Source organism: Schistocerca americana, chromosome 4 (genome assembly GCF_021461395.2).
Source record: "Schistocerca americana isolate TAMUIC-IGC-003095 chromosome 4, iqSchAmer2.1, whole genome shotgun sequence".
In the NCBI taxonomy this organism is placed as follows: domain Eukaryota; kingdom Metazoa; phylum Arthropoda; class Insecta; order Orthoptera; family Acrididae; genus Schistocerca; species Schistocerca americana.
In genome coordinates, this window is record NC_060122.1 from 673,175,212 (window position 1) to 673,202,828 (window position 27,617).

A 27,617-nucleotide genomic window follows, 5' to 3' on the forward strand; every position below is an offset into this window, starting at 1 on the left:
ATGACTGAAATTCTGCGGACATGAATTGTGGGCCATTGTCGGAAACAATAGTCTGTGGAAGACCTTCAATGCAAAAGATAGCGGATAACGCTGGGATGGTGGCAGATGACGTCGTGGAAGACATCCGGACAACAAAAGAAAAATTACTGAATGAATTGACTAGAACCAACCATCGAGCATTCCAGAATGGACCAGCAAAATCGATGTGCAAGCGTTGCCAAGGGGAAGTGGCTTTCGGCCATGCAAAAAATTTCCGCGGTGGTGCGGATTGTTGTTCGGCACACGCCATGCAAGAAGAGCACATATTCGTAATCGCAACATCGATTCCGAACCAAGTACAGTGCTGACGAGCAAGCTGTTTCGTTCGGACTATACCCCAATGTCCTTGGTGGAGCAGCTTTAAGACAGAGGACTATAACGAACGTGGGACCACGACCCTGGACTGATCATTAACAGAACACAACAACAAAACACCCGTCGTACAAAAAGTCTCTCCTTGTGAGCAAAAAATCGGCGAACCAACGGATCCTCGACCCGTGACTTTGACAAGGGCCATTGCGTAGCAACAAAACGCAAAACGGTAGCAAGGACAGGGTCAGCAGCTGTGGCTGTAGCCAAACGATGAAAATCGATCGGAAACGATTCGACCACGTCATCGGTTTCCGAATCAATGAACATGCAAGCAAGTTTGGAAGAATCGAATGCTCTATCCTCAGCAACAGGCAAACGGGACAACGCATCGGCGTTTCCGTGCTTAGCAGTGGACCGATACAAGATATCGTAGCGGTACTGCGAGAGGAAAATAGACCAGCGAATTAATTTCTGCGCTGTACGTGGAGGTACAGGCTTGTTTGGACAAAAAAGCGATGTCAAAGGTTTGTGGTCTGTGAAGATGGTAAAGTGACGACCATACAAGAAATCGTGAAACTTTGTAACACCAAAGACGAGAGCCAAAGCTTCTTTCTCGATCTGTGAATAATTTCTTTGCACAGACGAGAGCAATTTGGACGCAAAGGCAATAGGGCGATCATGCGAACCATCTTTGTGTGCAAGCACAGCACCGATCCCGAAATCCGATGCATCTACCATCAACAAAAGGGGTTTCCGGGGATCGAATGGCGTAAGGCAAGTATTAGAAAGCAATGCCGATTTCAACTGGCGAAAGGTGCATTCGCATTCCGTCGACCAGACGAACGGAACACCTTTACGGCATAAGCGATGAAGCGGAGCTGAAATGGAAGAGGCATGTGGGATATGGTTATGATAATAGTTAATTTTTCCCAGCACACTCTGTAGCTGCTTCAAATTCTGCGGTGTCTTGTATGGCACGGAGGTGCTCTGGACTCGGATGTATGCCTTGGGCATTGATTACGTCCCAAATATGGTAAGTCACGAGCAAAAAACACACATTTGTCCTTCCGCAAGCGAAGACCATTTTGTCGCAGGACCTGAAATAATGTTCGGAGGTCGGCTAAATGTTCTTCTTCCATCTTTCCGGAGATAAAATATCGTCCAGATAGTTTGCTGCAGTAGGGACCAACCGCACAAACAGTTTGCAGATATTGCTGAAACAATGCAGGGGCGGATGCACACCCGAATGGCAGTCTTTTGAAGCGATACAAACCAAGATGCGTGTTAACCTCCAATACGCGCTGGGAGTCTTCGTCCACTGGTGGTTGCAAGTACGCATCTGCTAGGTCCAACTTAGAAAAATATTTACCCGGGCACAGTTTGTCAAAAAGATCTTCCGGGCGGGGTAAGGGAAAAGTTGCAATCACTAGTTGTGGATTCACTGTTGCCTTGAAGTCCACACAAAGTCTCAATTTTCCGGAAGGTTTTGGCAAAATTAGTAAGGGTGAAGCCCAGAGAGAAGCCTTGCGATTCCAAATCGTGTAATGTTCTTGCGACCTCATCACGCAATGTGTGGGGAACATTGTGCGCTCTGAAAAATTTTGGTTGTGCGTTTACTTTCAGTTCCAAATGTGCTTCATAGTTCTTAGCGCAACCAAGGCCCGGTGCAAAAATGTCTGCAAATTCTTCACATAGACGAGAAACACTGGCTGAAGGCACAGTCTGGTTCACTGATAGGACCTGATTTACGATAGACAAGTTAAACAACTGAAATAAATCTAAACCAAACAAGTTCACTGCAGCAGAAGAACGAAGTACGTAAAATGACACAAGTTTTGTTTGTCCCTTGTATGTTGCAAGAAGGCTGCACTGTCCTAGCACTGGGATAAGCTGTCTGAATATTTAGTTAGCTTAACATTTGCGGCACGCAACGGAGGTTTGCCCAGTTGTTTGTACGTGTCTTTAGTGATTAGTGAAACTGCAGCTCCGGTATCGAGCTGGAACGGGATCACGTTGCCATTAATGTCCAAATCTACAAAAAGTTTATTGTCCTGCTGACAAGAGCGACTGTCTCGTGCAACGTGAACTGACACTGACACAGAATCACTTGCGACCTGACGGGATTTCCGTCGACGTCAATGCACACTTTTTGTGGGACGAACACAGTCACTGTTAGAAGGAGTGGCACTGGGCGAAGAGGAATTAACTACATGAATGTCCATGGGCGAAGGTTCACGAGCCTGAGTATTCGTGGTTCGATTCCGGCGCGAAGCAAAGGGCCTGGAATGGTTTTTAGTGTCCGTTCTGAACTTTTTCTGGCAAACACTCTGAACATGTCCTTTTTTATTACAGAAAAAGCAAATAGCTTGGCATAATGGGCAATTATCACGCGAATGTCTAGTAGCACACCGCAGGCAGGACTTTAGCACTGCATTTGCGTGCTGGCGCGGGACACGTGGCTACGCGGACGTGCGCAAGGGCTGTTTACAGTTCCGTGCAGCTCGCCCGGTGGGCCGGTTAACGTGACACACAGTTGGCGAAGTTTCAAACGATTCCTGAGCAAAGTCAAGTGTGTCTTGCCTATCCAATATGTCTATCACTTGTTGAAGGGAGGGATTGACTAGTTTCAAAATTTGCTCCTGTATCCGAACATCAGAAACATTCTGTGCAATTGCATCACGCACCATAGTATCGGAATAAGGGAGTCCACATTCACACTCAAAAGCACAATCCCTTGTAAGGCGTTGCAAAGTTGCAACCCACTCCCGATTAGTTTGACCGGCCGTACGTTTTGTACGAAAGAACATATACCGTTTTGCAGCTACATTAACTGATTCCTTGAAATAGGCATCTAAAGCAGACAAAATTTCTTCATGGGACAGAGTTGCTACATCGCGTCGGGGAAATAATTTCACTATCACACGGTACGTTTGCACCCCTACACACGCCAATAAATGAGGCTGCCGCTTGTTACCTTGAATTCTGTAGGCGGCGAGATGAAATCCAAATTGGCGTGACCACTCCATCCAGCTTTCCATTGCCGCATCATACGGTGGAAAAGGTGGTGTGGCTGGCGTGTTGGCTGCAGTAGCGGTGGCTGGCGCATCGTTCTGCATTGCACGTTGATCCTGGATGAGCTGTCCAAGGGCATCCAATAACACCTGCGTCTGCTGATTCTGCAAGCGATAAAATTCGGACAGTACATCTGGAGATTGTGGCGAAGCCATGACACAAGTAAATTAGTGCAATACGAACGCAAAATCCTCTTTTAAGCATCGTCGCCAACTGTAGTGGCGTAGCATGACAGCCACGCCATTCGGAAGTAGCTGAAAGGCACGCGTTAAGCTCACGCAGGCTGGCGTGAGGTCTGAAACAGGATACGTAATGAATGCTATAAAGAAAAGTACGTAGCTGCTGGAATACTTAACTTTAATCCACAATTGGTGAACATTGGTCTTGTTACTATACATGCTTCATTAGATACATAGCAAAGGACAAATGGCGCCTTGCTAGGTCGTAGCAATTGACTAAGCTGAAGGCTATGCTAACTATCGTCTCGGCAATTGAGAGCGTAATTCTCAGTGAAACATGGCTAGCAACGTCGACTGTACAACTGGGGCGAGTGCTAGTAAGTCTCTCTAGACCTGCCGTGTGGCGGCGCTCGGTCTGCAATCACTGATAGTGGCGACACGCGGGTCCGACGTATACTAATGGACCGCGGCCGATTTAAAAGCTACCACCTAGCAAGTGTGGTGTCTGGCGGTGACACCACAGGGTTATTAATTGGTTTACTGAAAATTCATTCTCGTTAAATTTTGTGAAAACACACTACATTTATTTTTGTACAGCTAGTACTCTTACCAACATCTGATGCAGCACATGAAAAGGAATTAGTTGGTAGGAAGGAATACTCCAAATTTTTGTGTGAATGTAATTGATGATAACTTAACTGGAAGCAGCATATTACTGAGCTTCTCAGACAATTAAGCTCAACTGCTTTTCCTATTCCTAAAAAATAAATGAATCAACCTCCTGAAATATTTTGTATATTTCCACTCATTAATGTTTTAAGGATAATTTTTTGGGGTGGTGGTCATTCATGGTCATCATGCAGGTGGCTCTTCAAGGAGTTAGGCATTTTAACTGTCCCATTGGAAGAAATACATTTGCCAAAGAAAATTGCCATAAATAATCCATCACAAAAGGAAGACTAAATTCCATTATACAAAGGCAGTTGTGCTGAAAGTTGCAAATGAATACCTCCAGCTGACAAGAACATGTATTGCAACAATAAATATCAACGACAGAACATAGCCTTTCAGACTTGTCTTTTCAACAGAATGTAGTCATGATGTTATTCTCACAAGCAGTCATAGATTGTGGAAGATCAGGACTCTGAACTGAAAAAGCTAGTACAAGTGCACATAACAACGATTGGTCTCAGTGCTTGTTTGTCACTGAAGAATTTGTTATCCTGTCATCGTCTACAAGTTAGGATAAGATGCTCACTTAAATTATGAAACATTTGTTGACTGCAAAAAGCTGCTCAGGGTCACAAAAGAAAGTTACATGCTGACGACAATGGTAAGCATTGTAGGTGGCCAAGGAGAACATAGGATCACTTACTGTCATGAGCAGCCACAATTCATTCCTAAAGTTCTGTGCATAGAGACGGCCAAACGAGTCCAGGAATGGTAGATCAGTGTCACCGACAAAGAATTGTGCTGTACTATCACTACAGACAACGTACAGGAGCAAGCTACTGTCAAACTGCCATTAGGGTCTAGCCTAACTAAGAAACACTATTGGGGAGTAACAGCCATTTATACATTTACATCTACATCTGCATCTGCATCTACATCTACATCTACATCTACGCTCTGCAAACCACTGTGAGCTGCATGACAGAGGGTACATCTCATTGTACCAGTTGTTAGAGTTTCTTCAGGTTCAGTTCACATATGGAGTGAGGGAAGAATGATTGTTTGAACGCCACTGTGCATGCAGTAATTATTCTAATCTTATCCTCATAATTCCTATGTGAGAGACATGTAGTGTATTGTAGTATATTCCTGCAGTAATCATTTCAAGCCAGTTCTTACAACTTTGTTAATAGACTTTCTCATGATAGTTTGCATTTATCTTCAGGAATCTACCAGTTCAGTTCCTTCTGCACTTCTGATACACTCTCCCTTGGATTAAACAAACCTGTGACCATTCATGCTGCCCTTCTCTGTGTACATTCAATATCCCCCATTAGTCCTACCTGGTACCAGTCCCAGACACTTGAGCAATATTCTAGAAATGGTCACACGAGTGATCTGTAACCAATCTCCTTTGTAGAAGCTTGAACGTGGTAGGGGAACTAGAAAATCTGAAAAGGGAAATGCAAAGGCTCAATCTAGATATAGTAGGGGTCAGTGAAGTGAAGTGGAAGGAAGACAAGGATTTCTGGTCAGATGAGTATCGGGTAATATCAACAGCAGCAGAAAATGGTATAACAGGTGTAGGATTCGTTATGAATAGGAAGGTAGGGCAGAGGGTGTGTTACTGTGAACAGTTCAGTGACCGGGTTGTTCTAATCAGAATCGACAGCAGACCAACACCGACAACGATAGTTCAGGTATAAATGCCGATGTCGCAAGCTGAAGATGAACAGATAGAGAAAGTGTATGAGGATATTGAAAGGGTAATGCAGTATGTAAAGTGGGACGAAAATCTAATAGTCATGGGCGGCTGGAATGCAGCTGTAGGGGAAGGAGTAGAGAAAAGGTTACAGGAGAATATGGGCTTGGGACAAGGAATGAAAGAGCAGAAAGACTAACTGAGTTCTGTAACAAGTTTCAACTAGTAATAGCGAATACCTTGTTCAAGAATCACAAGAGGAGGAGGTATACTTGGAAAAGGCCGGGAGATACGGGAAGATTTCAATTAGATTACATCATGGTCAGACAGAGATTCCGAAATCAGGCACTGGATTGTAAGGCGTACCCAGGAGCAGATACAGACTCACATCACAATATAGTAGTGATGAAGAGTAGGCTGAAGTTCAAGACATTAGTCAGGAAGAATCAATACGCAAAAAAGTGGGATACGGAAGTACTAAGGAATGACGAGATACGTTTGGAGTTCTCTAACGCTATAGATACAGCAATAAGGAATAGCACAGTAGGCAGTACAGTTGAAGAGGAATGAACATCTCTAAAAAGGGCCATCACAGAAGTTGGGAAGGAAAACATAGGTACAAAGAAGGTAGCTGCGAAGAAACCATGGGTAACAGACGAAATACTTCAGTTGATTGATGAAAGGAGGAAGTACAAACATGTTCCGGGAAAATCAGGAATACAGAAATACAAGTCGCTGAGGAATGAAATAAATAGGAAGTGCAGGGAAGCTAAGATGAAATGGCTGCAGGAAAAATGTGAAGACATTGAAAAATATATGATTGTCGGAAGGACAGACTCGGCATACAGGAAAGTCAAAACAACCTTTGGTGACATTAAAAGCAACGGTGGTAGCATTAAGAGTGCAACGGGAATTCCACTGTTAAATGCAGAGGAGAGAGCAGATAGGTGGAAAGAATACATTGAAAGCCTCTATGAGGGTGAAGATTTGTCTGATGTGATAGAAGACAAAACAGGAGTAGATTTAGAAGCGATAGGGGATCCAGTATTAGAAATGGAATTTAAAAGAGCTTTGGAGGACTTATGGTCAAATAAGGCAGAAGGGATAGATAACATTCCATAAGAATTTCTAAAATCATTGGGGGAAGTGGCAACAAAATGACTATTCACGTTGGTGTGTAGAATATATGAGTCTGGCGATATACCATCTGACTTTCGGAAAAGCATCATCCACACAATTCCGAAGACGGCAAGAGCTGACAAGTGCGAGAATTATCGCACAATCAGCTTAACAGCTCATGCATTGAAGCTGCTTACAAGAATAATATACAGAAGAATGGAAAAGAAAATTGAGAATGCACTAGGTGACGATCAATTTGGCTTTAGGAAAAGTAAAGGGACGAGTGAGGCAATTCTGACGTTACGGATAATAATGGAAGCAAGGCTAAAGAAAAATCAAGACACTTTCATAGGATTTGTTGTTCTGGAAAAAGCGTTCGTCAATATAAAATGGTGCAAGCTGTTCGAGATTCTGAAAAAAGTAGGGGTAAGCTATAGGGAGAGACGGGTCATATACAATATGTACAACAACCAAGAGGGAATAATAAGAGTGGTCGATCAAGAACGAAGTGCTCGTATTAAGAAGGGTGTAAGACAAGGCTGTAGCCTTTCGCCCCTACTCTTCAATCTGTACATCGAGGAAGCAATGATGGAAATAAAAAAAAGGTTCAGGAGTGGAATTAAAATATAAGGTGAAAGGATGTCAATGATACGATTCGCTGATGACATTGATATCCTGAGTGAAAGTGAAGAAGAATTAAATGATCTGCTGAACGGAATGAACAGTCTAATGAGTACACAGTATGGTTTGAGAGTAAATCGGAGAAAGACGAAGGTAATGAGAAGTAGTAGAAATGAGACCAGTGAGAAACTTAACATCAGGATTGATGGTCACAAAGTTAAGGAATTCTGCTACCTAGGCAGTAAAATAACCAATGACGGACGGAGCAAGGAGGACATCAAAAGCAGACTCGCTATGGCAAAAAAAGGCATTTATGGCCAAGAGAAGTCTACTAATATCAAATACCGGCCTTAATTTGAGGAAGAAATTTCCGAGGATGTACGTCTGGAGTACAGCATTGTATGGTAGTGAAACATGGACTGTAGGAAAACCGGAACAGAAGAGAATCGAAGCATTTGAGATGAGGTGCTATAGACGAATGTTGAAAATTAGGTGGACTGATAAGGTAAGGAATGAGGAGGTTCTACGCAGAATCGGAGAGGAAAGGAATATGTGGAAAACACTGATAAGGAGAAGGGACAGGATGATAGGACATATGCTAAGACATGAGGGAATGACTTCCATGGTACTAGAGGGAGCTGTAGAGGGCAAAAACTGTAGAGGAAGACAGATTGGAATACGTCAAGCAAATAATTGAGGACGTAGGTTGCAAGTGCTACTCTGAGATGAAGAGTTTAGCACAGGAAAGGAATTCGTGGAGGGCTGCATCAAACCAGTCAGTAGACTGAAAGAAGAAGAAGAAAAAAAAAAAAAGACTGATTGCACTTCTGCAGTATTCTACCATAAACCAAAGTCCACAACCTGCTTTACCCATGACTGAATGTATGTTATCATTCCATTTTGGGTGACTCACTGATGATATTACTTTTTTTTGTTTTGTGAAGTGCACAGTTGTACATATCTGAACGTTCAAAGAAAGTTGCCAAACTTTGCACCACTTTGAAATCTTATCAAGATCTGACTGAATATTTATGCAGCTTCTCTCAGACATTTCATCATAGATAACTACATCATCTGCAAAAAGCCTGATGTTTGTTAGTCTGCGAGGTATTAACGTGCAACATGAACAGCAAGGGTCCCAACACACTTCCCTGGGGCATACCCGAAGTTACTTCTACATGTGACAATGAGTCTCCAGCCAAGATAACATATTGTATCATAGCATGTTGCATCCTCTCTATCAAAATGTCCTCAACCCAGTCACAAATTTCTCTTAAAACCCCATATGATTGTGCTTGTGACAATAAGCATAGGTGTGGTACTGAGTCAAATGCTTTTCAGAAATCAAGAAATACTGCATCTACCTGATTGCCTTGATCCAAAGCTGTCAGTATTCTGTGTCAATTTTTGGATGCTTCCAGATAGTGTCAATTTTTGGATGCTTCCAGATACAGAATGGAGAAAAGACCCAGCAAGTGGCAGATGGAAAAACACTGTATCAGCACTGGGGATTATCCACCAATTAGCCCGTATGTAGTGTGTCACTCACTGAATGACAGATTAATCAGGAGGAAATGGAGAAGATGCTTCAAGATGATGTCACTGAACCTTCAGAGAGTGCTTGGTCCTCTTCTGTGGTCTTCGTGAAGAAGAAAAATGGCATATGTGTTTGCACTGACTACTGATGACTGAACAAAATCATGAAGAAAGATGTCTATCCATCACTGCTTATTGATGACACCTTAGACCACTTGAGAGAGCAAAGTATATCTGAACTATGGACAAGCAGTCAGGCTACTAACAAATTAAATTTGATGAGGATGACTGGGAAAATACTGACTTGATGACTTGTATGAGTTATGTAGTTTAGACTGAGAAATACTTGAGCTACCTTGAAAGTCCGATGGGCAGCCAACTTTGACACCTTGAATGAATGGACAACATGCCTCTACCATCTGGATAACTCTGTCCCCCCCCCCCCCCCCCCCCCCCCCAATGACATTTGTAGAACATCTAAGCCTGTGACTGAATCTGAGAAGTGCTAAAAGTGCCTCTTCACCACTCAAGAAATAAAAATCTGGGGACATCTAGTGAACAGTGATGGAGTCTCCCCCAATCTAAAGGAAAATAAGAGTAATTTTAGATTTTCCACCATCTCAGCATATTCGTGATGTGAGAAGTTTTCTTGGGATGTGCTCGATCTGCCAGTGATTCATGAAAGTCTTGTGCACCAAGGCACATCCCTTGCAAGAGCTACCACAGGGAAACTGCACATTTTCATGGAATGTGGGGCAAGACAGATCTTTCCTAGTCGTGGTCGTTGCATTGTATGATGAGAATGCCAAGACAACTCCACACTGATGCTAGCAGTTTTGGAGATAGGGGCAGTGCTAGTACAAATTCAGGAATGTGCTGAAAAGGTGAGAGCTTATGCTTCCACAGTACTCTAAAACTTCGAGGAAAACTATCCTATAACTAAGAAAGAGTGCCTTGCTGTTGTTTGGGCTATCAAGAAGATCAGGCCATATTTATTTGTCAAAATCATACACTATTGTGGTGGAGTACCATTCTGTATGCTGATTGACTCACCTGAAGGATCCAGTGGGTCACCTGGCAAGATGGGTTCTGAGGTTTCAGGAATATGATGCCACAGTGATACATAAAAGTGGGCACAACCAAAAACATGTCAATTGTCTTTCAAGGAATAGAGCATTGTATAAGAAAAACTATGATCCTGTGAGCGGAAATGGTTACTCCATGATCCTAGTTTACCTTTTGCCAGCAACCTAAAGTATTTCCATGGTCTGACATCTGGTTCATGGGATTCATGGAGTCTCCAGACAGAATAAAGACACAGGTATCATTGGCCAGGTCTCTGCCAATTTTTTATTCACTTTGTGAGCCACTGTAAGGAACCCCAGTGACAGAAGTGTATACCACAGTTGCTTCTGTGGTCATCAGAGTGAAGAGGATGTAATAACCAAGCCTGAAACTGAGGACCCGCCAACACAGTCAAGCAGAGGAAATTTTGACGAGAACTGTATCAGGGTGGTGTGGTCTGCCACAGTGAGAACTTCTGAAACATCAGGTCACTGTTTTCTCCAGGAGAGGGAGCAACAGCCCTCAACTGTGCTAAATGCAGTGTGGTGGAATGTTTAGTGATGCTGGTTGCATGGTGAGGGCACCAGTTCAATCCTGACCACTAGCAGTTAATATGTTATTTAGTATTTATCATATCTGGTATTTCCTTGAAATATCTTACATTTGTATATTCTTAAATATCAATGTTTGTATAAATACCAGCAGTTTGGAATATTCAGTGTGTGTATAAATAGCTGCACCCTCCTCCCAGGAGATCAGTCTTGGTCTGGATGTTGGTGTCAGTAGTGAATGTGCTTTCAGTTCTAAATGTTGTGCTTCATTGATGACCTTGCCTTTGGATTTGGATTTGATTGTAATTTTGACATGGCATTGTTTTCTGCTATATTGATATTTCAAATCACAGTAATGTAGGACTTTATTTGAAATGTTTGCTTCCCACTTATGCAGTTTTCTTGACATTATCTTGCTGTGGTTTATTTCTTCAAGTTAACCCATATTAAAATGAAGCAAATGATAGCTTACTGATAACTAGTATATACCCACCCCAATTCTTTGAAAAATGTAGCTTCCAAGCTTCTGAACCATGCATCATACAGTTATATAATATTCTTCTGGTACATTCAGTGGTCTATGTGGATACTATCTGCAAATTGTATTGGGAATAGAATTAGTAGTAAGGAAGTGAGGATTTAAAACGTCACGCCAATGTTGCAGTTTTACTCCATGAACAGTGAAGATGTAATTAAGCGGTAGACTTCTTCTCTTTCACCATTTTGTTGGTGTTATCAGCAGGAAACATTACAAAAAGTTTGAAATTACGTGAAAAATGTGTTGGAAGGTGCCAAGTCCTCTCATTCTTAAATATTGCATAAATATGGTCCAGGTAATGTGTGTTCTGATAAATATGGTCCAGGTAATTTGTGTGGTAGGCTGTCTCAATGTACACAGTTTTTAACTGCAATGCGTTAATTATTGTGTTAAACCTTTAACATAAATTACCATAAGCTCTTGATGAGTAGTCATCTTGGTTATTAATAAACTGCCTCAGCTTTATTTAGTCCTTTACTACTGGATCACTACTGTTTTGGTGGCACTAAAAGCCACATCTTCAGTTTAATGTATAACTAAAACATTAGAGCACAAAAGCTCAGAACTTTGTACCCAACATTCATTGTCTGTCAGAACATAACATGACTAAAAGGCAGCATGTCATAGAATAAAACAACTGGATTCCAGTATAGTGGGATGGGTCCCGCATCTCCGATCTATGTGGAAATCATGAACAGGGGTCGTGGCAGCCATGTTCTGGTATACAACATTATATATTCACCTGAAGATCTGGCATTTAGTGCCACGAGACTGATAGTGCTCCAATAATAAGGGACTAAATACAGCTGAAGCGGTTTATTAGTAAGATGTCTACTCATAGCTGTGGTTGCTCTACCTATAGGATTTTCTTGATGAGTAGGATAGCATTTAAAAATTTTAAATTTGGTCAATAACTGTATGAGATACTGAAAATATATTTTTTTTTTTTTCCTCTGGAAGACTTTAGAGATGAAACCTGCCTCTGGGAACATGCCCTGGCTTAGCCATGTACCAATAAAATGGGTACCTGGATTTTTGTCATTGCAATTAATGCATGACAATTTTAACTCTTTTAACTTAAGCATTCACTTATAGGACTTCCAAAAATAGAACTGAACTGAAATAAAATTGAAGAAGGTGACTTTAAGACAAAAGCTCCTTGAAACTTGTTAATTTACTTTAAATTTTTGAAGATTTGAGATTTTCAATGTAAAGAAATCTTCGGATATGAAGTTTTTTATTGCCTCAAACATATGAATGTACACTAGCTTACTAGTTTTGACAGGACTAAGCTGCCATTTCAAATATACAGAGAACAGGTTACGAAATCATGCTGTGTGGTAAACCACATGTATGTATTAATGCCATTGTATCAGACTCATAATAACAAAGAGAGCAGAACATTAGAAAATATAGCTGTGTCTTCATGGAAAGACAGAGGCATATAAATATGGTGCATCAGGAAGTGCAACCAAACATCTGGGATGGCTGCTAGCTACATATGGTATGGAACTAGTCATCCAGTGTACATACACACAGTCAAGGCAATAAAAAATTTTGTATCAAAAGACTTCTTTATATTGAATCAGTTGTTTGCTCTCCAACCAACAATATCAGGAATTTATAATTTGAGTTTTCTTTTTGTTTTTTGCAATTACGGTGGACTTTGTGATGTATTTTAATTTTGTGATCTTCAGAATTTGGTAATTTTTTTTCGTCTCAGTAAACCTAGCATTGGAGAACATGAGAGACTGCCTGTAAAATATTGAGAACATCCAAATTATGAAAGCACTTACTTACCAAAACAGGAAAACAACTTGGCAATGAGTCCATTAGTACTTTATATGGAATAAACCCCTGTCTCTTTCTTTTGTGATATAATAGCAATACTGTAATGTTTCAGAACACTTCTGTTCTGGAAAACCACCATTGGCGCTCTGCAATTGGGTGTCTATTGGAAAGCAATGTTGCTGAACAACTTGGTGACGCAAGACCTGAGCTTGAGAGGCAGATCAGCTCACTTATTCTTGCCACTGATATCACTAGACAGCAAGAGTTCCTAACACGTTTCAAGGTATGAGACAATCAACCTACTTATAATGTCAGCAGTGCCCATGAAACACTAATGTTAACTCTAGATTTGTTTTCAGCAATCACAATAGTAATTTTGGCTTTTGTTGATACAAGTGTTCGTATGTCTATTGAAGCCAAGGGACTTACAGCAGCAATTGAAATGGAATACTGCTAGGGACAGCAAAATTTTTTAAAATGAAAAATAACTCAAAATCTACAGTGTATCGCTACATAATGCCAACCTGCCCAGTCATGTTTCAGCTGCCCCAGACAACATTTTCCACAGGATTATCACTACATTAGAACTGATCTTCTTGTGTAAGTGAAAAACAAAAGCTAAAGGTAAATAGAGAGAGAGAGAGAGAGAGAGAGAGAGATAGATAGATAGATAGATAGATAGATAGAGTTTTCTGCAGAGATTGTACCAGATTAACAGAAATATGCAGTTATGTTGTTTGCACTGATTTTTCTTCCAATTTGTAATGTTGTCACAAGTAAACAGCACATTTTGTTTTTCCATGAATGCAGAGCAGTACTGGAAATTGAGAGAGAGTGCTTCAGTAATACATTTCCTATACCACTAACCCTAATTTTTTGGGTACTTTTTGCAATTTTTCTCTCTCTTTAATGCTCTAACCTCATTGTTTTGTGGTTGCTACCACTATTTAACTAACATTTCGTAAGTTCCATTGAAAAGGAAGGCAAATGTCTCCAACCTCTCCCTTCTCAAAAAATAGCCTACCTGCCATTTCCAGCCACAATTATCTCCTCTCCAGTCTCGCAAACAGTTGCTTCAATCTGCTCCAATAACTACTTTCAATTAACAGGACATAAAGATAATTAGTGTGTGTGTGTGTGTGTGTGTGTGTGTGTGTGTGTGTGTGTGTGTGTGTGTGCGCGCGTGCGTGCGTGCGTGCACACATCAAATTGTTGAGTGTAACTATGTACCTTCCACCATTCTACACAGTGTAACAGCCCTACAATTTTAGCTTTCTTAACATCTTTTTCTCTGTAATCACCACTTGGACACCATGCTCCTCCCTCTTTGGGTTCTAAATGCAAGGTGCCTATGAGCTACTGGAAGGTTGGATGATGCCTTCTGACAACATTGCCTCAAATTCTGCTTTAGCAATGGTGAGGTATCATGAAGCCAATCTTCTTGGCCAGCAAGACTCAGGCAGTCCATCTGTGGTTTTTATGTGGTGGACAGTATCATGTAAAACTTGCTGTGATGCACATGGAGGTCTCATTAATATTGGGAATTTATGCAGCAATGGGCTGTACTTCTCGTCCACAACCTGTATGATGTTGATGACACATGTTCTGGCATCACATCGATACAAAGTGGCTAGAAGCCCAGTATTATTATTCCCTAGATGGGCATTTGCTACATCGGGCAGTAGCTAGAAGTGAGCTAGGAAATCAGCACCAATAATTGCTTGCTGATCATCGCAATTGCTGAATTATTTGTGGCAGACAAGCTAAACACAGCAGGCAATCAACAACAGCACAGTCACACTTTGTGCAGGATAGTAATGTCAGATCCTGTGTCTGTTACATAATCCTGGCCTGATACCCTGTTAGTACTGAGTAGGCACCAGGACATAGTTGGGGAGTTGGTGGTGCCTACGACCGACGACTGTTTGCATACACGTAGACGCAGGGGCTAGTGCACTTTTTAGCCTGCTCTCTGAATCTTCTGTGGAAGCAAAAAGTTGCTAGACCAGTGTCTAAAACAGACTGAGCCAAGAAACAGCTCCTAGATTGTCAATGTGTCAGTCTGTGTTCTCACTGCCTCAACTTTGGTGGACAGATCATCGTAAGCTGTGCATGAGATGGGAAGGATCTTGGATGCACCACTACCAGCCATTACCACAGCACTAACTTGTTGGTTCAGAGCAATGACTTCTTTGGATGCTGACATCCAGTTCCACAACAGCATCCAGAAACATCTCTGTCTGCAATGTGACATTTGTCCTTACCTGTGGTGGCATATGGTTGCTCCATACATTGTGCAGGAGACTAATTAGTTACTTTCATGTTCCATGGATCATTTTGTATGATAGATCGTAATGATCCGTGTCAGGCACTGTTCCGATTTCCACCTTGCTGTGGAGGCGATGCAGGTACTGGGATGGTTTTCTGTCACCTATGTCTGATAGGGCCTTCCTGTGACACTGCAACTCATCTCGGTTTTTAATGTTTTGGAGGCATTCTCTGCCAGAGGAGCCGTGATTATATCCTTAACTTTGGAAGCATAGCATTGATCGAACTGGTTCGCTTCAATGCAAATTTAGTTATATTTACTGTAATTCCGGCATAGCAAAAGCTGACCTCAACCTGGGAAAACAAGAGTGCCGGATTATGTGAACAAAATGGTGTGAAGCAAGTGGCCAGTCACGATACTGTAGTTGGTTCCATCCTGTAATCAGTATTATTGTGAACCAGTCTTCTCGGCACTGATCACATAGGGCTTATCACTGCTGGAATATTAGATAGTGCAGTACTACCTGTACATATTAAGTGCTCAATCACATAGGCTTGAACAGTTTTGTTAACACAAAATCAGTTGCTAAAACCAACAAGTCAGTATACAGCATGGAACAGAAAACAGCACGTGAAGTGGTGGACACAAACTTGGTGGAAGACACCATTCATTTGTCACTGCACAGTAACTCAGCTTGTGCCACAGCTGCACCTCTGGTTGGCGCGAATGGAGATAATGCCCATGTCCACAGAAGTTGACATGTGTGCCTAACAATACATTCCAAATTTTTTATAGAGCCCAATTTTTCTTGTTTGTATGATCTGTTAGCTGAAACCAAAGTTTAACTGAGCCCACAACTTTCATTGACAATACTGTATCTTAAAATGAGTGATGTAACTGATAAACACTGCTTGTCAATTTATTCTCTTAATTCAGATTCACTTCTTCATGCTAACACAAAAATTATTTCATAATTAAAGGAACCCACACACTGGGAAACATTGTGTTTTTGAGTTTTACTTCACTGATGACAATTTGAGGTCAACAACCATACCACAGTGGTAACACTGGTTCCTGTCAGATCACCAGAGTTAAGCACTGTCAGGCTTGGATGGGTGACCATCCAGATCTGCTGAAAACTGTTGGCAAGTGCACTCAGCCCTTGTGAGGCCAATTGAGGAGCTACTTAAGTTAGAAGCAGTGGTTCTGGTAATGAAAACTGTGGCTGAGAGAGTGGTATGCTGACCTCATGCTCCTCCATATCCTCATCCAGTGATGCCTGTCAGCTGTGGGCGACATGGCGGTCGATCGGTACTGTTGGTCCTTCGGAGGCCTGTTCGGATTGGGGGGGGGGGGGGGGGGGGGAGAGAGAGAGAGAGAGAGAGAGAGAGAGAGAGAGAGAGAGAGAGAGAGAGAGAGATGATTACAGCTATTACATTTATTTCAGTCTTATACAAGTGCTTTCATACAACCAAAGTGAAATAAAGTATTTGCATATTGGGCAATAATGACAATTATTATGTAGCTTTACAGTGCTGCTACTGTATTTCGGTTACGAAGACATTTATGTGTGTTGGCATGAATTTTTAGACAATGTTCACCTACTAATAAACTTAAGTTCATAACATCAGTATCACATTATATTTTTGCTTCTGAAACAAAATTGTCAAGATATTTTCATTTCCAGGTAAATTACCTCCATACAGAAGGAAGTATAGATGATTTAATGCATCTTGTCAGTCAAATATTACAGAAAATTGGATGTGAATAACTAATTGTCAGTATGATAAGTGCCCTTCATATTTAAAATATTTTGTCAGTTCTGTGTATTGCTTTATGTTGCACATTACATTTAAGCAAGTTTCTGCAAGTATTGGGAATATTAAAGTTGCATACAATTTATAGACAATATTACTGAGCGATTTAGGTATTATTTGATGCTGTTTATGTTACAAACTTAAATTATATTTATTTTTCTTTTCATTTTACTCTTCACTTACAGCGTTACCTGGATCAGAACCTGCTGGATATGCGTAGACCGGAAGATCGACACTTCATTCTCCAAATAGCACTTAAATGTGCTGATATATCTAATCCTTGCCGACCTTGGGATGTTAGCCGGAAATGGAGTCAAAAGGTACCAGCTTATGAATATGATTCTTTGACAAAAAAGGACAGAGGAAAATGGAGCCAAGACATGGATTATCAAAGAAAATGATTAGTGTTATTCAAATATCTCTGTAAATTTTCCTTGTTCATAGTCTTTATTACTAACTGACTGCCCTGGAACCCAGTATCAGTTGAAGGTTGCCTATGTATGGGCTTCCAGGGAGAAAAATTTGGTTTTCAATATTTTCTGTGATTAGTGACTAAATCTAACAATTTAAAAGGCTGTCATAGGCTAATCATTACTAGGTATAATCTTAGGTCAAAAGTTTCACACAATAAGAAAAGAATGATGGATTTATACTGTGTTCGTCTTGAGGCAGCTTAACTGATTGTGCACAAATACCAAGACTTTATTCATCCTGCATTTTAGAATGAGAATACTTGGTGAATTCCACAAAACTTTACAGATAATTTCAAACTTTTGCAAAATTTCTTCTCACTGACCCCACCCAAGATGATAAAAGGGAAAAAGTTTATCACTTACTACACATATGCTGTTCATGCAATAAAACTTCGTCAGACCTGCTGACTATTCAGAGAACAGTTTGCAGACAGATCCACATATACAACTGATTGTATCTGTACGGCATGTAGTTCAGGAGCTTCAATTTCGTAAGACATTTAGAAACCTGAAAGACTAGCTTCTGCTGAAAATAACATGCACTGAAACTTCAACATTAATCATGACATTAATTTATTACTACTATACTACTAACTCATGCAAACAGCCTGCTGCAGTGGTAATACCAGTTCCCATCAAATCACTGAAGTTAGGTGCTGTCGGGGTGGGCTAGCACTTGGCTGTGTGACCATCTGGTCTGTCGAGTGCTGTTGACAAGCAGGGTGCACTCGGCCCTTGTGAGGTAAATTGAGTAGCTACTTGATTGAGAAGTAGTGTCTATGGTCTCATAAACTGACATATGGCTAGGAGAGTGGTGTGCTGACCACATGCCCCTCTGTATCCGCATCCAGTGATGACTGTGGCTGAGGATGACATGGTGGCCGGTTGGTACTATTGGGCCTGTGTGGCCTGTTCGGGTGGTGTTCAGTTTCTTAAAAATACTACTTTGTAGACAATGTCTACATTCATCATTGTGTACCTGCAAACTTACATCAATTACATCATTATACGACAAACAGCTCAGGAGAAATAATGTCAAGAAATTGAGGTGCATGAAAAACTTGCTTTTGCTTAAAATGGAGCACAAATTACTCATACTATATTCATCCACAGTTTCATAATGAAAGCACTTACTATTTTCCAACGAATTTCAAATCTTTTCTAAACTTTTTCTTACTTACTGCCTTAACAAGATATATTTAACACATTAAATCCTTTGTAAAGTAATTAGATGTTTGATGTTGTTGTACACATGGGAGGTTTGTTTCTTTAAAGAATTGGGAATTTACTTATATGATGATAACCAACAATTTGTTGTCAAGTTTTTTTTTCACCATCTGTTTTCCTCAACTTTGTATTACCTTTCACTGTTAAAGTTGCCCTCACCATTCTTATTACTGCCCCTGCCATTTAGCATACTTAAATGCTACATTGCCCAGTATTAGTTCTGCCGTTTCTTCTGTTGTTTCCTCCTCCTCCGCCTCTTGGCTCCATCCCCAACTGTATCCATTAATTCGTTACAAAGTAAACATCCTGTTTACAAATCAAAATTGTGCATTGTATTTAAGAAGTAATTTAATTATGTTCATCCCAATAATTCAGGAGTATGAAAAATTTCGATAATTAAAAAAGAGTCATACATTACTTCTTGCATAAGAAAAGGAATGGGAGCCTTATATAACTTTCACTCCTTTTTCCTATATGTTACGCAATTGGTGTAGTTGGCTCTTGCTTTTATCAGAAGTTTGTGGTACATGTGGACAAAAAAAAACTTCATTATTTGTTGTTTATTTGCATACTTTAGAAGGATTAGAAGTACAGTTAAGAAGAAAATGGTTTGTAAACTACAGCAAGGGAGTAAAAAGTCAAAATTCATTGTAGAAAATTATGTATAAAACTGCTGAATCAGAAGATGAAGTCAGGGTTTTATCCATGGTCAAGAATAAATGTGAGCCTACTCACAATCAGCAATCATTCCTCAAGAGAAAAGCCAAACTCCTACAAAATCACTCATTAACGTCAGGAACTTTACACTCTTAGAAGGTCTTGGAACAATTTTGAGTTCATAGTGGGATTCAAAGTAGCAGGAATATTGTTAGTTTCATTGTGGAAGCCGGAAGAAAAAATTAAGAACAGTGAAATATCATATTCGCTTGATTATAAGCTACACATTTTCCAAAAAATTCAACAATGAAAAATTAGGGTGTAGCATATTCACATGACCTACAAATGCTTGTATATTCTTATATTGTGTAAACTTCAACTTCAGTGCTCATTCCGTAGTTCAAACTAGAGCAAGAATGTCATTAGCCTCTAAGGTACATCATTCCCTCAGAATTATTAAAATTCTTGAGAGAACTATCCATGACAAAACTGTTCTGCCTTATATATATATATTAGAAATATGAAAGAGATGAGACAACGTCAAACTGAATAGAAGAATGTAATAATCGCAATATTAAAAAAAAAGCAAGTGCTATGGGCATTATGATTACCAAACTATGAGTTTAATAAGTCAAGATTGCAGAATGTTAACTTGAACTATGAGCAGAATAGTAGAAAATTGATAGAAGATGACCTGGAGACTACTAACTGGAACTCTGGAGAAGTGTATTAAAACGAAAGGCAGTCCTGACCCTATGACTTGCCTTAGAAGAGACATTGAGGAAAGACAAACCTACATGTATAACATTTTAAGATTTAGAGTTTTTTTGGACACACTTTGAAATTGCAGTTACCCAGGATAAAATACTGGAGACAAAAGGTTGTCTACCATTTGCACTGAAAATAACTATTTTTACACAAGTTCAAGGACATGAAAGAGAGGCAGTAGTTGAGAAGGAAGTGAGACAGGGTTGTAGTTTATTCTCAATTTTATACCAAACATGAGAAATTTGGGAAAGTAAATTCAGGGAGGAAAAACAAACTTTGAGGCTTGCAATCATGTTAAATGGTTCTGTTGGAGATAGCAAAGGTCTTGGAAGAATAGTTGATAGGAATGGACAATATCATGAATAAAGGTTTCTGGATAAACAACAACAGAAGTAACAAAGCATACCAAAATGTAACTAAATTAAGTTGTATGATGCCAAGGGAATTAGGCTTGTAAATGAGACACTAAAAGTAGTAGATGAGTTTTGATAGTTGGTGATCAAAATAAAATGCTGGTCACAATAAAGCTCCTATAAAATGCAAACCATTTCTGAAACAGTGAAATTTTGTTAATATTGAGTATAAATTTAAGTGTTAGGATGTATTTTCTGGCAGCATTTTTCTGGAGTATGATGTATGGAAGTGAAATGTGCATGATAAATGGTATAGACAAGAAGGGAATATGAGTTTTTGAAATGTGATGTTACGGAACAACGCTGAAGACAGGATTTGATAAATAATGAAATGAAACTTAATGGGTCACCCTCTGGGGCTTCAAGTCAGTTTGGTAGCAAAGGGAAATGGCAGAGAGATGGGTAAAGAATGTATGGGATTGCATACAGTAATCAGGTTAAATGAATTAAGCTGCAGTAAATATGCACAGGTGAAGATGCTTGCACAAGATAGAGAAGCAGGGAGACTACATCAAACCAGTCTTAGGATTGACAACAATAACATCAATAGCAATGAAAAAGAGGTGATAGATCAAAACAGCAGCTGAGTAACCTTAGAGGAGCCACAGTGGTTGTGTATAATTTTCAAAGTACTTGATTATCAATAGGAGTATATTAGCACTAGTTCAAATGGATTGTTAGTTATGTTACAGAATTAGCCTGCAGTCACTGCTTCTGCCCTTTAATATGCATTCAGACTTGTTCCACAGCCCTGAACTCCTTGTCCTTGTGATAGGATTAATGGAACATGTGTGTATGAGTATATAAATGAGTAGCATTGTGGGACAACACAGTTTAGATCCAATGAATAGTTTTAGTCTGTAGTGTACCAATGAGGCTACATTTGGTGGTAAAATTTATGATGTAATGTATTATATTATTTAATAAGCTCTGAATTCTTACATTCATGGTGCAACATGTCTAATTTTATCAAGGATTTTGTTTTTGCTGTGATAGAATTTTTTCAATGCAAAAATTATATCAGTTCAATGAACAAAAGACAGAAAAAAGATCTGTATGTGGTGAGCATGCAGTTTTTTGATGCAGAGAAGTGTGTATACACTGTTGCATGCTTTTTTTTAATTGGTTTGAACAAGAACTGAAAGGGTTCAGTGATAAACCACATATTTTCAAGCCAAAGTTCAAGGGTCCTTCCAGTTTCTGTATTCATATTTATGACACTTTTAGTTTGCACCATGGTTATTTTAACCCACTAATGAATGGAATGTAGAAAATGTTTTACCCTTAATTTCACTTTTACATTGTTTTCCTAAGTTATTTCATGTCATTGCATGGTGATTAGTACCAATAAATGACAACTGTCACCTTCTCTGTTTCATTTGTGGTTACTAGTAATTTAATATTAATATTTTATACCTTCACTTCATTATCACTAGGAGTGCTTAATATAAAGACATGGTTTATGGTCATGTGAAAGTCTGTTTAGACCAAGCCCATTTTTTCTGGTAAGAGTATACAGCTGGGATGCCTAAAAGTTGTGAACTAACTCATTCCCATACTTGGTAAACTTTGTCAGCCAGGCAATAAAACACAGCCTTCTATACCCCAAAACATGTTCCACCACTGCAGTGTACACCACCAAAGTACACTACAACAAGTGATTGTTGGAAAACCCCAAATTTGCTAAACAAATTCTCAGCCTAGAGAAATATGAAGAGCATCTAAGCACCTTAACAACAATTATGCAATGTGTCCATTACATGGGTCTTTACCTGAACCAAAGAAATAGTCTCTTTATTTTCAAAAGAATGAAAATGTTGTGGCACATAGCTAATGGAGATTGGCATAGGCACCTTCTTACATATAAATTACCATCCTCAAGTCTTTGCAGACCTATAGGTCTTTATTAATTAACTTTAGCAGTCTTCAAGAAAATGTAATGTTGGCTAGGTAGCAAAAAGGTATCATTCCTTTGAGGTATCAGAAAATGTTGAGTATCTTATATTTAATGGTCGTTCGAATCTTACATGGGCCAAATGGTATAAATTTGAATTTCCAGAACCCATTATGTGTTTTGTAGGCAGACTTTTCCTACTGAACATTATCTACCTTGATATGCCAGTAGTTAGTTTGCTTACACACAGAGGAGAAATCTTTTCAAGCAATCCAAGGTTTCCTTATTTATTAGCATTGAGGAGATGCTAGATTTGGAAATTCTGTTCACTCACAAGTGATGCAGAAACTGTGTGCATCTTCACCTTTTTTCATGACGACTGTCACAGTTGAGTGGTGGCACCTCACAGCCTCTTCCTGAATTATTGCTTACTCAGCTGAGGATACTGTATGTGTGTGCTATCTAATGGGTTGATGATCCATTGTGTTGATAGAATGCCTCACATTGGCTTGTTTCATCTGCAGTATCTCTGGTTTGGATTTGAAAGTTTCCAGAAATCAACACAGAATGATCAACACTCAGCAGACATGTAGCCTAGGTGTGTGTGTGTGTGTGTGTGTGTGTGTGTGGGGGGGGGGGGGGGGGGGGGGACACTACCAGTGCCTCCAGTAAGATTTAGATTGTTTGTTGTCTTCAGTCCTGAGACTGGTTTGATGCAGCTCTCCATGCTACTCTATCCTGTGCAAGCTTCATCATCTCCCAGTACCTACTGCAACCTACATCCTTCTGTATCTGTTTAGTGTATTCATCTCTTGGTCTCCCTCCTATTCAATACTTCCTCATTAGTTATGTGATCTACCCACCTGATCTTCAGCATTCTTCTATAGCACCACATTTCGAAAGCTTCTATTCTCTTCTTGTCCAAACTATTTATCGTCCATGTTTCACTTCCATACGTGGCTACACTCCATACAAATACTCTCAGAAACGACTTCCTGACACTTAAATCAATACTTAATATTAACAAATTTCTCTTCTTCAGAAACGCTTTCCTTGCCATTGCCAGTCTACATTTTATATCCTCTCTACTTTGACCATCATCAGTTATTTTGCTCCCCAAATAGCAAAACTCCTTTACTACTTTAAGTGTCTCATTTCCTAATCTAATTCCCTCAGCATCACCCGACTTAATTCGACTACATTCCATTATCCTCGTTTTGCTTTTGTTGATGTTCATCTTATACCCTCCTTTCAAGACACTGTCCATTCCGTTCAACTCCTCTTCCAAGTCCTTTGCTGTCTCTGACAGAATTACAATGTCATCGGCGAACCTCAAAGTTTTTATTTCTTCTCCATGGATTTTAATACCTATTCCAAATTTTTCTTTTGTTTCCTTTACTGCTTGCTCAATATACAGATTGAACAACATTGTGGAGAGGCTACAACCCTGTCTCACTCCCTTCCCAACCACTGCTTCCCTTTGATGTCCCTCGACTCTTATAACTGCCATCTGGTTTCTGTACAAATTGTAAATAGCTTTTTGCTCCCTGTATTTTACCCCTGCCACCTTCAGAATTTGAAAGAGAGTATTCCAGTCAACATTGTCAAAAGCTTTCTCTAAGTCTACAAATGCTAGGAACGTAGGTTTGTCTTTCCTTAATCTAGCTTCTAAGATAAGTCGTAGGGTCAGTATTGCCTCACGTGTTCCAATATTTCTATGGAATCCAAACTGATCTTCCCCGAGGTCGGCTTCTACTAGTTTTTCCATTCGTCTGTAAAGAATTCGTGTTAGTATTTTGCAGCTGTGACTTATTAAACTGATTGTTCGGTAATTTTCACATCTGTCAACACCTGCTTTCTTTGGGATTGGAATTATATTCTTCTTCTTGAAGTCTGAGGGTATTTCGCCTGTCTCGTACATCTTGCTCACCAGATGATAGAGTTTTGTCAGGACTGGCTCTCCCAAGGCTGTCAGTAGTTCCAATGGAATGTTGTCTACTCCCGGAGCTTTTTTGCGACTCGGGTCTTTCAGTGCTCTGTCAAATTCTTCACGCGGTATGATATCTCCCATTCCATCTTCACCTGCATCCTCTTCCATTTCCATAATATTGTCCTCAAGAACATCGCCCTTGTATAGACCCTCTATATACTCCTTCCAGCTTTCTGCTTTCCCTTCTTTGCTTAGAACTGGGTTTCCATCTGAGCTCTTGATGTTCATACAAGTGGTTCTCTTTTCTCCAAAGGTCTCTTTAATTTTCCTGTAGGCAGTACCTATCTTACCGCTAGTGAGATAAGCCTCTACATCCTTACATTTGTCCTCTAGCCATCCCTGCTTAGCCATTTTGCACTTCCTGTCGATCTCATTTTTGAGACGTTTGTATTCCTTTTTGCCTGCTTCATTTACTGCATTTTTATATTTTCTCCTTTCATCAATTAAATTCTATATTTCTTCTGTTACCCAAGGATTTCTACTAGCCCTCGTCTTTTTACCTACTTGCTCCTCTGCTGCCTTCACCACTTCATCCCTCAAAGCTACCCATTGTTCTTCTACTGTATTTCTTTCCCCCATTCCTGTCAATTGTTCTCTTATGCTCTCCTTGAAACTCTGTACACCCTCTGGTTCTTTCAGTTTATCTAGGTCCCATCTCCTTAAATTCCCACCTTTTTGCAGTTTCTTCATTTTTAATCTACAGTTCATAACCAATAGATTGTGGTCAGAGTCCACATCTGCCCCTGGAAATGTCTTACAATTTAAAACCTGGTTCCTAAATCTCTGTCTTACCATTATATAATCTATCTGATACCTTTTAGTATCTCCAGGGTTCTTCAATGTATACAACCTTCTTTCATGATTCTTAAACCAAGTGTTAGCTATGATTATGTTGTGCTCTGTGCAAAATTCTACCAGGCGGCTTCCTCTTTTGTTTCTTACCCCCAATCCATATTCACCTACTACGTTTCCTTCTCTCCCTTTTCCTACTGACGAATTCCAGTCACCCATAACTATTAAATTTTCATCTCCCTTCACTATCTGAATCATTTCTTTTATTTCATCATACATTTCTTCAATTTCTTCATCATCTGCAGACCTCGTTGGCATATAAACTTGTACTACTGGGGTATGCGTGGGCTTCGTATCTATCTTGGCCACAATAATGCGTTCACTATGCTGTTTGTAGTAGCTTACCCACATTCCTATTTTCCTATTCATTATTTAACCTACTCCTCAATTACCCTTATTTGATTTTGTGTTTATAACCCTGTAGTCGCCTGACCAGAAGTTTTGTTCCTCCTGCCACCGATCTTCACTAATTCCCACTATATCCAACTTTAACCTATCCATTTCCCTTTTTAAATTTTCTAACCTACCTGCCTGATTAAGGGATCTGACATTCCACGCTCCGATCCGTAGAATGCCAGTCTTCTTTCTCCTGATAATGACGTCCTCTCGAGTAGTCCCCGCCCGGAGATCGGAATGGGGGACTATTTTACCTCCGGAATGTTTTACCCAAGAGGACGCCATCATCATTTAACCATACAGTAAAGCTGCATGCCCTTGGGAAAAATTACGGCAGTAGTTTCCCCTTGCTTTCAGCCGTTCGCAGTACCAGCACAGCAAGGCCGTTTTGGTTAGTGTTACAAGGCCAGATCAGTCAATCATCCAGACTGTTGCCCCTGCAACCACTGAAAAGGCTGCTGCCCCTCTTCAGGAACCACACGTTTGTCTGGCCTCTCAACAGATGCCCCTCCGTTGTGGTTGCACCTACGGTACGGCTATCTATATCGCTGAGGCACGCAAGCCTCTCCACCAACGGCAAGGTCCATGGTTCATGGGGGTAGGATAAGATTTAGATATACCTAGTATTATAACTTTCACCTCATTGAGGTGCTGCTACTTCTATTCTTCTACTCATTTTCATCCACCATGCTATATCTGCCTCATAAATAGAGGTCTGCATGGATAAGAAAAGTGCAATCCGCACCACATCCGCAAGGTCCTAATCCGCAACCGCATCCACATCCGCAGCAATTAATCCACAAGTTCCTTATCCGCATCCACATATATTTAAGTTTTGAATGAGTAATTAATAGTAATAGACAGTAGTACTTAGAATTATGGTATGTAATGACATAGTTATTGTTAGGGTGCCATTTCTGTGACAACTTAACTACTTTTGACTTCTTAAATCACAAGAAATGCTGCATACGTACTCTAAAGTAGACCATTCCAAACAGGAAAGTATTGGCGCTCCGGAGCGCACACAGTAGCGGCTCGGATGTCGTGAGATTGGAAACGCTATTTAAAAAAATAAAACTCAATGTAATAGAATTAAATGATGAAAATACGTGTATAGAAACAATTATATTTCGCTGCTCTTGTGCCAAGGCAGCTGAAAATGATGATGGTTTAAAACTGTTACTAGCACATTGCATCATTTACCGACAGTTTTTTTGTACTCACTGCTTGGATGTGTCAAATTTTGAAGCCATTCATGTCAGCTGATGATTATATTGTAGCTTACGCGTTCAGTCCTCATCACTTCCAGGTGAAAATATTTACAGTGTTAGGCCTTCACTGCAAAACACTGGCGCACCTGTGAAAAAGTTAAACTGCCAGCAATAATTGACGTTTTGTGGAAGAAATAATTCGTCTTCCGAAGAGTGACAGCAAAATCAGTGGTTATAGAAATTAGGAGTGGTTGGATGAGGTAGCAGTTCCTTAGCAGTCACTGCACCGAACTTTGCCCCCAAATCAATAAGAAACTGTGCCCTCTAGAGAAACCCAGATCCACACGCAACTTCGAATGGTAAAGTGTCTTTGGTGACAAGATTGATAAGTTTTTCTGTCGCAGCTGTCTTCAAAATTGGCGGAACTTCAGGAACTTTCACGTCTCTCTTGGT

The 27,617-nt window shown here is 40.2% G+C and overlaps 1 protein-coding gene across 5 annotated transcripts in view; it reads left to right on the forward strand.

Annotated features, from left to right (window-relative positions):
* LOC124612260 (cAMP-specific 3',5'-cyclic phosphodiesterase 4A-like) overlaps nucleotides 1–27,617 on the forward strand; it is a 329,771-nt gene that overhangs the window by 142,185 nt on the left and 159,969 nt on the right. For all 5 annotated transcript variants that reach the window (XM_047140347.1, XM_047140348.1, XM_047140349.1 and 2 more), the window contains 2 exons: nucleotides 13,310–13,480; nucleotides 17,469–17,603. In XM_047140347.1, the coding sequence (XP_046996303.1) occupies nucleotides 13,310–13,480; nucleotides 17,469–17,603 (306 nt within the window). The remainder of the gene's footprint in view (nucleotides 1–13,309; nucleotides 13,481–17,468; nucleotides 17,604–27,617) is intronic.